The sequence below is a fragment of the Sinohyriopsis cumingii genome, chromosome 17 (assembly GCF_028554795.1).
Source record: "Sinohyriopsis cumingii isolate HCF-2022 chromosome 17, ASM2855479v2, whole genome shotgun sequence".
NCBI classification, from domain to species: domain Eukaryota; kingdom Metazoa; phylum Mollusca; class Bivalvia; order Unionida; family Unionidae; genus Sinohyriopsis; species Sinohyriopsis cumingii.
Genome location: NC_142977.1, coordinates 98,951,014 through 98,966,490, shown reverse-complemented (window position 1 = coordinate 98,966,490; position 15,477 = coordinate 98,951,014). Strand labels below are relative to the sequence as shown.

The 15,477-nt window shown below is 33.0% G+C and overlaps 2 protein-coding genes across 5 annotated transcripts in view; one reads left to right on the top strand and one right to left on the bottom strand.

Annotated features, from left to right (window-relative positions):
* Window positions 1-10,367, top strand: part of LOC149779523 (ubiquitin carboxyl-terminal hydrolase 40-like) — a 110,994-nt gene extending 100,627 nt beyond the window's left edge. The window contains exons 29-32 of the mRNA XM_089940232.1: window positions 633-852; window positions 5,713-5,814; window positions 8,035-8,135; window positions 9,904-10,367. Coding sequence (XP_089796358.1) covers window positions 633-852; window positions 5,713-5,814; window positions 8,035-8,135; window positions 9,904-10,000 — 520 coding nt within the window. The 3' untranslated portion in view covers window positions 10,001-10,367. The remainder of the gene's footprint in view (window positions 1-632; window positions 853-5,712; window positions 5,815-8,034; window positions 8,136-9,903) is intronic.
* Window positions 10,368-10,945: 578 nt separating this feature from the next.
* The window catches only part of LOC149779519 (fatty-acid amide hydrolase 1-like), a 173,301-nt gene continuing 168,769 nt past the window's right edge, over window positions 10,946-15,477 (bottom strand). For all 4 annotated transcript variants that reach the window (XM_089940235.1, XM_089940234.1, XM_089940233.1 and 1 more), the window contains one exon: window positions 10,946-14,504. In XM_089940235.1, coding sequence (XP_089796361.1) covers window positions 14,376-14,504 — 129 coding nt within the window. In that variant the 3' untranslated portion in view covers window positions 10,946-14,375. The remainder of the gene's footprint in view (window positions 14,505-15,477) is intronic.

Genomic DNA, 15,477 nt, shown 5'->3' with positions numbered 1-15,477 from the left:
TATACAATTTCATTTTTTTAGTTATATAAGATTATTTCAAGGGCACAACTCATAAATTTATTGGTAACAAAATGTTTCCCTCAGGCTTTTAAAAATTGAAAATTTATTCAGTTAATTCATAGGAGATCATAATTGGTATATTTTTTAATACTTAATACATTCTATCACATAATGCATGGGCAAATATGGGTCTATGCAGATATGATTAATCAGTAGAACAAACAGGATAGATCCTGGTCTTCCAATGTATTATGTGATGGAAGATCAAGGTTTATGTTGTTTGCAGCTATACCTTACTTGATTACATAGTCTATATAGTTACAGTCTTGCAAAACAATGAATGAATACCATATTTATCATACATGTAATATTATCAAATAAGTATTTTGTTTATCAATTTTATTGTAATGTGCAGTGGGGGGAGGCATAAATTCAATGCAAATTTATTTCGTTTCTTCTGTTTTGGGACATATGACCTAGGTGAAAAAAAAGTTTCACCATAAGTTCTGGGACAGGAAAAAAATTAGTTATTTTGTTGTGTCACAATATATATATGGTAAATGCAATCATTTTATGTGGAGACTTGAAACAGATGAGGTGTATTAATTCACAAGTGTTTCTGCATAATATAGGCCCAGTGATCTGGTGATACGGATAAGGAAGAGAATACCAGACACACTGGATTATGAACCTGATTTGGAGCTCATATGGGACACAAGCCAGGGAGCCAGTGCAGAAAATCTCAGAGAGGCAGTGGCCTATGCACTTCATATTCCAGTCGAGACACTATGCATAGCCAAACATCTGCCTCATAAGTTTGAGTGGCTAATGATAGAAGATGGGTTACCAAATGTAATTATAGTGTAATTGTATGTACAACTGAAAAGATCGCTTCCTTGCTCTGGATAATTCAAGATCATTAGTAATTTCTTATACTCATAGCTTAAGATATGTATGTCAAATTACTAATGACATTTTTTATGTGGTTGTACTAATATGTTCAAAAATTTAAATGGTGTGACCTCACTTTAGCACGCTCTATTATAACATGAATTTGGATATAATGAGGTCATGGTATGGCTCCTGAAATTTCATATACATGTATTTTTCTCGTAAATGAAAAAGAAAATTGTTTCTTAAAAGTATGAAAGAAACGTAAAAAGTTTATAATCATTTTGGGAAAGAGATCACATATGAATATTATAATACAAGAAGATCGTGGCGTGGCTTCTGAAATTTTATATGTATTTTTCTCATACACGAAAAAGTAGTTTTTTCTTCTTAAAAGTATGAAAAATAATGTATAAAAAGTTTATTCTGGGATCACATTGAGGTTCGCCAATGTCGCAAACTTGGATATTTTTTTTCCTTATTGGCCGCAAAATATACCATTTGGCGATTTTTTTTTTATTGGCAACAGTGTTGACTGTTTAAACTTGTATATACAACCACTGGTTTGAAGTGAAGAAATTCAGAGGCCCCATGAAAGGAAGCCGCAAACTGGCTATAAAATGCACTGAAATTTATCTATTGTTACATAAACAAATTCTTTTTCCATATTGACAAGCCATCAAAACAGTGCATTATTATATCATAGTCTGCTTATATGGACATCTAGCATGAGCACTGTATGTTGTGAGATATCCGCTTTTTTGTTGTTGACATTTCTGGTAACGGAGATCAACCGGACGAGGCATTATCTCGTAATCTATCTTTCATTGGATTTTTGGCTGCTCGCTAGTAATTAATATATTTACATTTACTGACATTTGTATGTGGATGGTAAGTAAAATTCCTCTTCTTTTCACTCAGAATTAGATCCTTCAGAACACACATTTTCTGTAATAATCCGTCATTTGACCAGAACACTGGCATCTATATCGTCCGTTGACTCTTTGGTAAATTCCTGACGCATGAGTGGAAGGCAGCATCATGCTGCTACCACAAATGTAAAAAAATCCACATCTTATCTGTTGGTTTATTCAATAGGCAGAGAGGAACAGTAACTAGAATAGTCCGAATGATGACCAATTCCTTTTTAAAAATGAACCCAGATAAAATAGTTTGCTGACATTTCAAAGGAAACAGATTATCTTTGAAATACCAATTGTTATGAAAACATACTCAGCAAATGGAGAAAAAAAAAATCAGTCTCAATCATGCAATGCAATTATTTGATGTTGCTGCCACAATAAGAAATGGGCATTTGTATGGTTCTCCAAAGATGTCGTTTAGCAGTTACTTCAATAACGCATGTACCCTTCATCAAAGAAACCCGACTACAATTTCAATAAAAGCAAAGAACTTTTCTTCAAAGAAAGTCAGTACCAAACTTAAATAAAAGTAATGGAATCTGATGGAATTTTGCATTTTCTAATGTGACTGGAACACATTAACTGTGCTGTGAAATATTCCTTTTTGCATGGAAAAAGTTTATGCATACAAACGCTACCAACGGCGACTTAAAATGCAAACTAACTTTTACTGACTTGGGACATACTGAAAAAGTAAATGTGCTTTGTCATTCGTTACGTGATTGTGCTATATTTTTCCACTGAATTTCGACCAATATGACCTCTTACAGAATTATTGAATATTTTAAATCTCTGTGTGTGCATATTTTCAATGGAATCACTTGTATTGTGGATTCAATGTACATGATGAGAGTATTCTCATATATGTACCAATTCATGGTTCTCTAAATCAAGTAAACTATTATGTATGTCTTCTCTGTTTTCACTACAGGTGTATTTCTCATTTAATATGCATTGATTTAAGATGGTAACTGTGCCGATGAAGCACATATTTTACCAACCACATTTATTACATAACCCCATCCCCCCGCAATTTTGGGGGGGGGGGTATCTACAACATTTTCTTCAGCTAATTGACCTGGTTGCTTAAAACATGGTTGGGTTCTATGGCTCCCAACTATCGTGTTATAGCGGGGTCACACTGTATTAGCAAATTTTTTAACATTGTCTTTTAAGATGTAGCCTTTTGGTCAGTGTAAATACCTGAACTTTTATGTTGTTTATATGTGGTACAAATGAATTTTATATTTGATATGACAATTAGTACAAGTTGTTTAATTGGTACTTTAAAAAAATCATATGGACAAAATGTTTTGGCAGTGACAGAGTTGATTACCTCTAAAAAAAATACCCCAGCCAAATATTTTTTTCTTCTTGAAATCAATAACATATTTATTACTGTGTACACTTTCACCAGATAATGACATCAAGAAATCATTAGCATAAATTTCATTCAAATGTTATTAAGAACATTTGTAATAACTTGAAAAATGTCCTTCCCATTCTAAACAGATAATTTCAGTGACCCCACTCACCCTCATTTTCAGTGAATAAATTTAATGTGGTATAAATTTAATGTGGTATACATGTATATTTAATCAATACAATGCATAGCTTGACATTTTTAAATACAGGTCAGTTTAATGTCTACATGTGTAAAATTACTAATACATGATAATTCTTCATACATATTCCTTTGCTTTTACTTACAGATCTGGTAGTAAAAATTTGCATTTGATTAAAAATTTAAGCATTGTCAACTCTAGTTTTTGAAGAATGTGCCCCTTCCCTTAATCACATTTTGACGATTTTGCAGTTTCTTCATAAAATACATTACCTGATCATAATAACGTAGGAGAACTACTACTGCCTTGCAAATCCAACCCTCCCAGGCTAAAAAATTTTAACTAAAAAGCTACAAGCTATCTGCTGACCTAGGTGGCAGTTAGGGTGATCTCCCCTTGATATAGGGATTGGTGCCAAATTCTTTGAATCCTCCTTACTTCCAATCATCCCAAGTTGCACACTCTCAAAAGATAGAGAAGATTTGCAATTGACATAAAAGTAGACATAATAATGCTGTATAATTTCTGCTATGCTTAGATACATAAAGGTAATATTTTTATACTAATCTAGCCTTAGCATCGAGGTTGTAGCAATATACATGATGCTTTACTGATTTACCTGATTTTAGAAGATCCATTCAAAGACATTTTTTTAAAACTGCTTAGTACAATTTTACCCGTTTGACAGCATGCAAAGATGAAGGCTTTTCATATTTGTTCCAAATGAGCTGATTTGCCAACTAAACATGGCCACTGTTACTAAAATAGAAATACCTGGAAGCAAAATTTTTTAAGACAAACTGGTCATTTGTATTGGAGGCCTTTCAATTTTGTACACATAATGCTAATCTGTCAACAAATATAGAGAAAGACTTTTACATAAAAATTACTATCAAGCAACTGTTTTCATAACCATTCTACAGATTTTTCTAAAAATTTGGTAGAAATCATTTTGTTGACCGCTCCGGTGGCCTATTGGTTAGAGCGTCTGCCTTGGATGCTGGAGGTCATAGGTTCGATCTCCAGCCAAGTCAAACCAAAGACTTACAAAAATGGTACTAACAGTTGCCTTGCTTGGCACTCAGCATTAAGAGGTTAGTGTTAGGACTGGTCGGTCTGGTGTCAGGATAATGTGACTGGGTGGGACATCATGCTACATGTCTGCGGCATGATGCCCCAGTGCTAGACATCACTATAAACTGCCACATTGCAGATATCTTGGCAATATGACTGAAAAATTGTTAAAGCTACGTTAAAAATCCAAATCACATTACATCACATTTTGTTAACCCAGAGTTTGTTGCCAGGTGATTTGCATTTGGCTGTTAGTCCATTTGGGTCTCTTGTTGTTAGTCTTGCCATCAACATTTTTAATGATAAACTCACTTTACATCGAAGTTTAACTACACTATGGCCTTGTCTGCTTTCAGTATGTGAAAATGCTGAAGACTTAACCCTTTACCTCATGCAAGCGTCTTTTGACGTCTCTACTCCATTCGCATGGAAGCGCCTTTTGACGCCTCTACAAGATTCGCATGGAAGCGCCTTTTGATGCCTGCTGTAAACATCAGCCATTTTGAGCTAGTTTTCATAGCGCCACCTTCGGGGAAAACCCCCCTATTAGATACTACATTTGTTTCTGCGAATGACAATTACGTCAGATCACGTGGTCGCTATTCATGCACTGGTCGATATCTGCTATTTAAAGTAACTGGGTCATAATCTCCACTCTCCAAATTGGCAGCCGCAGATTTCATTCAGTATGTACAAAGTTTTCATGATTAGTATAACAACCACGAAAGATTCAATAAATTAGGTAAAGTCTCTGATATTGATGTAGGCAGCAATTAGTTTTTATAAATTATCAAATTCAGATGACTTAGTGATGTAGACGCACACGAAAACCTTGTAAATTTCGAGTATCGGAAATGGCAGCTACGGTTGGTCACGTGGCCTCACTGACATGACGGTGAACAAGTTCTCTCTCGATATTAAAGCACATAAAATATTCTTCCGTGAAAAATAATTACACAGCTATAACAATCAGACTTTACTCTTAAATTTTTCCACATATAATAGATGTGTAACAAAAATGTAAAATGGTTAAAACTGCTGTTAAACGTAACATACTCTACATTGCTTAACAGTTCACAGGCAGGCCTATGCATATGCGGTCGGCTAGGTAACATGTGTTCTATTTATAGCATGCTGCACTTTGTCACTATGCTCTATGAGGTAAAGGGTTAAATAAGGCAAAAGAAAAGCAAATTTATAGTATTTAATGATATTAAGTTTGCATTTTGTTCTGCCATATTGTAATGTTTTTTTTCCAGTCACAAGGAAAGAAGAATGGAAAGAAGAAAGGAAAGCCATACAAGGCTAGTCTTTGCCAGTCACCATATAACATCAAGGATGGAGATGTAATTGGTGGCAAAGTAAGTCTTCGATGCAATTGTGCCTCAGTTACAGATATTTATCACAGCATTAAATAAGACTGCTGTAGAACTTGATGATGTCATGTAATTTATTTTCTTGGTTTTGCAGAAAATAAGATTTTCATTGATACCAAAATTTACTGATTGTGGAAGGTGCTCTGTCATTTCCACACAGGGAACTTTTTTCCATTGGGTTTATAAATTTGAATGTTGTAACAAACCATAAAATCCAGAAAATTAGTGCTGCATGAAAGACAATAAATTTACAGTATCTCCTTAAAATGAAATGGTGTACCATTCATAGTAATGCAGAGCATTATGACGTTACTTTGTTGTCCATCTGTCTGTTACCATTTTGGTTTCTGCACAGTAACTTTGGTTTCTTCTCCAAATACATTACCCAATCATAATACTACTACGTAAGGTGTTATGACTGGTTAAGTATTCAAAGAAACATATTTTACTGGGGAAAATCGGTTTCTTTTTCAAATACATTACCCAATCATAATACCTTATGAGAATTCTGCTACCTAAGGTGTTATGATTGGGTAAGTATTCTTGAAGAAACATGTTTTACTAGGAAAAATTGGTTCCTGCATACAAGAACAAGTTAAATACATCATCAGTAAATTTCCTTTATTGTAACTGTTATTATTATTAATATTATTATTATCCAGAGTTGTTTACTTTGCATTTATTCAAATACTTATTACCGTATTTCATGTATTTTTTCATACCCTTTAATTTGTCATACACAATCCAGTTATCAAAATAATAATTATTTAAATGTAACGTAATTTTTCGTATTTGTATTTTTTTTATAAAAATCCATTAAATTATCAGACATAAAATTTCTACTAAGATGATTTATGTTTGCAAAAACAATTGAAAATACCGTATTGCCATTTTGTTTTTAAAAAATTTAATAATTAATTGTTGGTGAGAAAATACAATGATTGATGTATAAGCATGGACACCTGCAGCATAGGTCAAGGGGAGTCACATGACCACCCCCCCACCCCCCCGAAATCATACTGCAAATATATATATATATATAAATTCTGACAAGTTTAATCATGCAAATGAAGCTGAAAATATGTCACAAGATTCAGTTCAAAACGTTTAGTAAGTATCAGCTTTAGTTTCAGACTGCTTACTATACTAACTCTCCTGGCCGTGACTGACTGACACCTCCTGCAAAAAATCTGCAGGCACCCGTGTGCATAAGCTCTCTTATTGTCATTACAGTATCTGCTGGTGTTTATTAACAAATGGACAAAAGACTTCACATACCATACCTTTAAGTATTATCATTAATTAGTTATTAGGTCAATCACTGTAACAAGACACCACATGCATTTTAAAACAAGTTCGGAAGCCGTTAAATAATGCCCATAACTAAAACATGTTCAAACGATCTTAATCATTTTGCCAGCATTACACAACATAACAGCTACATATGCTCTAAATGCAGACAAGCTTGCACACTGAGACATAATCCTCTCTCTCTCTCATGTTCACTAATAACAACAAAAATCTTTTTGAGTGTTTTTGTTTTAATTTTAATTAGATTCTTGAGTTGAGAGCAGAATGAGACAGAAAATATATGTTTACTTTGTACGTTTGTACCATTAGGTTGTCAAGTAGCCTGTGTTCTGTAGAACTTGTTCCAGTACAATCCCTTTATTTTTCATACATGGTCAGTACCACCAAATGATATTTATTTATTTTACATATAATTTTTCATACACTGAAATTAATTACTTTTCATGTACGAAAAATTACATGAAATACAGTACAATCATTTTAGGTATTTTTCTCTTTAGATGGATTATTGCTGCTGACAAGGACACATTAAATGAACGCAGAATGCTAATAATAGATGATGCAGATAATGTTTGTTTACATGTGGCATGTGACATTTCCCATAAGACTCAGGGCTGTATCAAAAATGGACTTTTACAGAACTCTTGAATTATGAATTATGCTTCTTGAGCACAGTTGATAGAGTTCCTTCTCTTCTTTCCCTTTCTCTCCATGTACATCTATTTTTTTTCTTTTGGTAATGCTTGTTGATTATCACTGTCAAACAGCTTGCTCATTAACTAATGAAAATTTGATTCAGCTCAAAAACAATGATAAGAACCTTGAACAAATCAGACAGAGCCTTTCTTTGTCTCCAGTCATGGTTGCTTACATTATTCCTCATTTTGTTTCTAGGACTTGTCTTTCGATCCACTCAACAAAGATACCTTTGTGACAATACAGGATTTAGATGGGAAAGAACAGCTTCAGAGGGAAGCAGACCTCAAAAGGAAAGAGTGAGTTCCCTAGACAGCATCTTTAAAATTGATTGTTACAATAAAATGTTAGATAGCTTTCTGATAAAAGAATACAAAGATATAGACATAGATATCCATACCTAAGCTGAATATAATATTGGTATCCAGCAACCAAGTTAGGCAAAATTACACATGCATGGAGGGGGTTTGAGAAAAATGTATGCCTGCATATGGAGAGAGGGTGACTGATAATAAGTATGTTCTGCACCTTCAGCGGGTCACTACACATAAGATTCTTTATTACATGATTTCTTATATTTTAGTGTGTAATCCAGCAAATGAGTAAGTTAAAAACTTTATTTTAATGAATGAAATAACTTCATCTTTCATAGTTCATTTGTCCCAGCTATTGTTGGAAGTGTGGGGTGGTATACATCTATATGTATGCCTGGGGAGGGGGTGTCAAACTTGTCTGGGTTTTTTTAATATGTACTTTATGGACATCCCCTAGGTACAGCCATTTTTAATTACTGTGATCAATTTTGTCATTCCCGATTCCAGGGAATTTATTTTCATTTTTTCATGAAATTTTGCCAATGTGGAAAGTTAAGAATTGTTTTTAAAAAAGTGCTACATGCAAATAAACAAAAAGAAATTACTGAACTACCCATGACTTAATGTACGAGGTCAGTCAGATCAAATAAAATAATTTTTGTAAAAGATGGCTACACTACAGAGCAATTTTGATGGACACGTCTTTCTTCTCTCCCTCTTAACTATCTACCTTTCTTTCACCAGCATATTCACATGCATAGATATATTGATTAAAACATTTTGTAATTCTTTTTCAGTTTTGTTTGTCCGATATTGCTGATACTAATGTCAAAAACTAAAACTTGATCCTGATTGGCTGTTGCCTGGTAACTTTGTAACTTATAAGACTTTACTAATAAAAGTAATTAGATTCATTAAGAAAAGGCTGTGTGTTTTCATGCAACGGGATATAGTTGACCTCAAAACAGTGAACATTAGTAAGATTGCCTAAGACTCATTCTCCATAAAGTCTGAAATTTCAGGCTTCAACAGTCATAGAAAAATGGCTTAAAGCTACACATTTTTAACTCAGTTTTTTCCCATTATTTGATGATAAACATGTACAGTTTGGTCAGCCTCAGATTTCATTGTGTTTAGTTATGGTTATATGTTTAAAGGTATGTAAAAAAGTAGCCTATAATTTATGAGCACCTTGTTTTAGTAAGATATCATTACATAGAAACTGTTTTAACCATTAAATTGTATGCAAGTATGGCTTCCTTGTTGAAAGTGACAAATGCAAAATCTGCACTAAATTCAGTGGATTTCATTATGCTTTCATCTAACATTTTCAACTTTACATCTTTGATTTAGAAATAAAATGTACATATATATACATATTTAGTTTAGTTACTGCCAGTGCCACGAGAGGTAACAAAAAGTGATCATTTCTTAATGTTTTGCTAAATTCTGGATATAATTTTTTTTCCAAAATGCATTCATCACAATGATGTGAGACTCTCAGAAGAGGAATGAATTTCAAGAACTTTTAAATTACTACTGGATAGATTCATAAATTACAAAATGAGTGATTACCATTTTGAAAACTCACTCAAAATGTGTCTGAATTTTCTATACTATATTTATGTCACACACAGATTTATGAATAGCTTTAGTATATGTATCAATCGTAATGTGAATTTTTAAACCCAGACGAGATTTGTAAATAGGCTGTCAGTCTCAGCTTATGAACTGCATTCATTCATTTTTGCAGAAGGGAGAAGAAGTCATTACAGGGAGAATTTTGTGAAGGGAAGAAGAAAAGACGGCCAGAAGTTAATTTAAGCATTAAAGTTGAAGACTTTTCCTGACAGAAGATTAAAATTTAAAAGCATATTTTTCAAATTCATTGACTCACATGAGATCAAGTTTTTGACTGTGAACTGATATTATGTTTTATAAAAATGCATTTATCTTTAAGAGAAAAATAATATTTTTCATTCAGGAAAAAATAACCCATTACTATCTTTTATTTCAACATTAACTCGTGTTAGTATTATTCACATGTTCTGGAATAGATTGATGTACATATCACATGAGCAGAAATAAGACTTGCATCCTTTACACTACATAAGCAGCAATCGGGATAGAAACAAGTTAATTCCAAAGACATGTTCTGTGAATTTTGTTAAAAAGAGTAATCATGCACAAAGGTATATAAAGTTTGTTTCACTCTTATTTCTGCTTTTTTGGGTATATATTAACCATAATCCCATCTTGACTCATTCAGCCCAGATCCCGCCTATAATTGAGATATGTTTTCAATATTCATTTACCGATTCTGCCTATACTCGTTTATTTACTGCATTCAGTGGCCGATCCCAGCTACAGTCGTGGTGAATATGTGGTAGTAAAAATGTCTTTGATTGGTTACATACTGGGTTTTTCCAAGAATCTGATGATACACCAATACAAATGAATTTACTTTTCTTGTGTAAATATGAACTATTCATAAGCCATGGTTACGAATCAAGAACAAATTTACTACACGTTTCATTGATGATTGATTGATAGTAAACATTGATGGAGTTTACAGTGATATTTGATTGTAACAGTGAAAATGAAGAGTGTCTCGGGTTTGATCTAAAAATATTGAGCAGAGAAAAGATTTTCAGCAGTTGGGATATTTTACGAGATTTAGACTGGACACAGAAGTTTCTGAGACTCAATGGTCAATCTAAAAATGATGCACATATTTTTGTACATAGTTTATAAATAACTTGTGAAAGGCTTGGACAAATAACACAAAAAATATATGACTGTACAAATTTATTTGGAACAATTGGTGAAAATTCATGAACTTTTATTGGATAAAAGCATAGGTAAGAATGAATACATTTGCATGATGTTTCTGGAATATAAACTTTATATTATTACTAAGGTTTATTGTAGGCAAAAATATGTTGAGTTCCAGATCATCAGGTGAAATTTTAGATTCTTTAAGTTTTTGAGCAATTTGAACACACAAAAAAAATTCATTAAAAATATTTGCGTTGTAAGTTGGCAATTCATATAATTGACAGTGGAATAACGTTTCAGTTTGCTCTTACATTTCCCAATTTTTTTTAAAAACCCGCTTCCGATAGTTTTCAAGTTATTTCTGTTTTCATCCGGCGATTTTTTTTTGTGTGACTATTTGGTTTGACATCATTATCAAAATATTTTACATTATAAAGATCACTTACAATTATATGCAGCTCTACATTTTGTTAAACAAGCAAGCATATATATGCAGAAAAATTTGCTCCACCTAAAAATTAAATTAAAACTCTACAGAACACATGTATTGAAAAACACCAAATCTAGAAGAGCTATAAAAATAAATTCAAAGGTCAGAGTAAGAGAAAAACTTGGATCTTCAACCCAAAGACTGGAAGTGAAGTGACTGCTCCAGTGGCCTAGTGGTTAGAGCATCCACCTCAGATGCAGGAGGTTGCTGGTTCGAACCCTGGCCAAGTTATACAAAAGACTTGTAAAAATAGTACTAACAGCTGCCTTGCTAAGCGCTCAGCATTAAGAGGATAGTGTTCGGACTGGTCAGCCTGGTGTCAGGATAATGTGACTGAGTGGGACATCATTCTACATGATGCTTCAGTGGTAGACATCACTATAAACTGCCACACTGCAGACATCGTAGTTATATGACTGAAAAATTGTTCAAGCTATGAAATCCAAATCACACACACACATTACAAACATCACTTAGAATTATATGCAGCTATATGAGCTCATTAAACAGACAAGCAAATAAATACAACTAAATTGGCCCCACTAAAAATTAAACCAATAAAACTATACAAAATACACATATTTTACAGCACCAAATCTAAAAGAACTATAAAAATTCATAGGTCAGCATGAGAACAAACTTGGAATTTCAACCCAAAACCTGGAAGCGAAATGCAGTTAGCCAACAACATTCTAAAAGATAGACTTTATAAAACATATAATGCAGACAACACAGACAAATTGAATATTCCATGAATATTCTGACTTCAGCTGATATCAATATATTTTGTACTAAAATATGCCTCATACTCAATTGTAAAAACATTTGACAAGAAATTAGTACATAAAGATTAAGACCCTTCATTGCCTTGATTTTAAAGCCTCAACATCAGACACTTGAGTAATTAACGATGAGACGTAAAGCCCCATCTATCAGATTGTTGAGTAATTATTGATGAGACGTAAAGCCCCATCTATCAGATTGTTGATTAGTTAATGATGAGACATAAAGGCCCATCTGTCAGCTGAGTAATTAATAATGAGACATAGTTATGTATATGACAAATTTCCACTTATGTTCAAACAGATCCTTGTACTCAAACATGACCAAGAACCCATCCATGAAACCTCTTAGAAAGCAGCCAAAAATAATGTCCTTCTAGCACCTCATACCATAAGGACAAGTGTATCATAGTTTTGTGTGGTGATAGAACATAAACACATATAGAACTGGTACGAGTGTTTAGGAAAATGGAAACACACACACACACACATATATATATATATATATATATATATATATATATATATATATATATATATATATATCTCTCGTTGACAGTCATTGGATTTTTCAAAATCAAGACTCACAATACATATTCATTTCTATCGCAACTAACTAATTACAATAGCACTGTAAAATGCATATTGTACAGCACCTGTCCACAAAAATTCTGTATATTGTACAGCACCTGTCCACAAATTTGTTTAATATTGTACATAATATGTCCACAGTAGTACTGCTTATTGCATGGATTACTGTAGATTCTAATCTGAACACAAACTATCATGGCAGTAGTAAAATTAATGTTGTACATGCAAGTAAATGCATCTTTTAGCAAGAATTCTGATTACCCTAGATGCTTGTGTGAACACATGGTGATGGCACTAGTTACATTATTATTTCTGTTCTTGCCCTAAGTTTTCTGATGCCCATAAAAATATATCTACTTGATGTCCTAAATGTTAAGGTCACAGAAATCAATTCCTAACAGAACTACAAAGCTCTAGGGATTTGGGTAGGTATGGAGCACAATTTACTCTTATGTTCATTTCTAGAGTTGGCTCATTAATAATTGTGTTGCAAAGCAGATCCAATGAAATCTTTATTTATCAGTTGCTTTCAAAATCTTTTCTGTAAATCTACTTTAGCAGTTTAGAACAGATATTTGTCAATATTGATGAAGTTCAAACTTGTCAATGTCAATGAAGTTTAAACTGTCTGAACTATTGTGTATGATCATTTCACCACATATAAAATTAAATGGTGACATCATAATCAGTATATTCAATAGAAACTGTCAGAACTGTCATGTATGATCATTTCACTACATATAAAATTAAATGGTGACATCATAATCAGTATATTCAATAGAAACTGTCAAATACTAAAGATGCCATCAGGTCCTCAAACAGAACAAATATTGCTTCCTTTATTCACATTTCTTCAATTTTAGCCACTAGAAAGGTCCACCGTGATGTGCGCTGGATATATTTTCGTACAAAAGCAAGCCAATGAACTCTTGTACTATAATGGATTATGGAGCACTGAAAAATTGGCATGCAGTATGAACAAGAATGAGTTTTATGGTAATTTGTTATCATTGCAACTGAAAGAAAATTTGTATTACAGCAAGGCAAACAGTAATCATATTTCAACATCATGATCAGAAATTCCAGACATGCCTACGCCAAAAATCGTTTTCTAGGGACAACACCACCAAAAATGAGGACATAAGTATATTAACACAAATCAACAAAAATAAATTCTTTAAACACATTACTAAATACCAGTAATTAATGTTACAATGTTACAATATATGAAACCCATCTAGAAACAGCTAAGATTACAAATATATAAGACTAATGTCACTGACCTAAATGGAGATATAATATATTAACTTGACACATTAGAATGGGATTAAAATAGTAGTTATGTGTAAAGATCAATGTTGCAACATCTATTACAAAAATAGGTCTATATATTGGATGTATTCTTCTCAAAAGGCATTTTAGAATAAAGACAGGGCATCAACAATCTTAGACTCGGTCAAAATTTCATACCAATAGCAAATCAGTGTTATCAGTTGATTCATAGCACTCTCAACTCCACAAATACCATGTATACACACTATAGCTTCCGCAGAAGCATCATCCATTTTCCACACTGTTCACAAATCAGTCATAACGGTGAAGAGGAGCATCATTTTCCAGCATTTTCATGACTCTGAGAACAAGCTCCTCTTGGTAAGGCAGACCCACACACTGAACACCCACTGGCAGACCAACAGTACCCTCGCTGTAATACTGCAACAGATAAGCAATAGCAAAGTTTAGTCTTCCAAATTAGACACTGAGTGCCACTGATAAATAAAGACATGCTCCGTGGAAACCGCTATATTACTTGTATCTATGTGTTGATACATCTTACACATATCTGAGTTGCAAAATCTTTAATAGTGATGTCATTCCTGCTGAATAGCAGTATCTATCTATGATGCTAATAAACAAAGACAGGATCAAATTGGTTTAAAAATCAAATCTTTTGCTTAGACAGCTGATAGGAAAAGAACCTAGCAGTCCATCCAACTTAAGAGTACACAGAGACAGCACTTTCAATAAATAACTGTTACATGATTCATACAAAAATCTCGGGACCAAATTGAAAGACTTTTCATGGGCTTGTTATAATTATTTCATGGGCTCACTTAAACTAAATTACAAACTTCTAAAATCTAATTCTCAGACTGTTTTTGCTATAATTTTGTTCAGTCCACCTTCCAAATTAAGAATAAAGTGTGAAAAGTTTAAGTGTTGAAATATAAACATCAACAAATATAGAATAATGTCAAATGAAGTTACTGTCATTACTTATCTTCAAGTTTCACACATACTCCAATGTTAAGGTGACTCACTATATCATTTGCAGTTGCATCACCAAGAAACCGGAAGCCAAAATACCTTGTTGCAAGTTGGTCACCCTCTTTGTTTTGGATAGGCTTAATTTGTGCCTTCAAATTAACTGATTTATCAAATTGCACAAAAAGTCACAAGATCATTAACATATTCTGATATACCAAAGGTCACCAGGTATGCAATTTTTCCTGGCAGGTATGCAGTCTTTCTATCTCCACATGACTATTTTTGGTGCAATTTCAATGCAAAGAAACATTGCTGAAATGAGTTTTGTAATGACTGATCTGAATGAAAATGAGCTATATATTTGTTATCAATTTTCAGTATTATTCTCTTATATATATATATATATATATATATATAT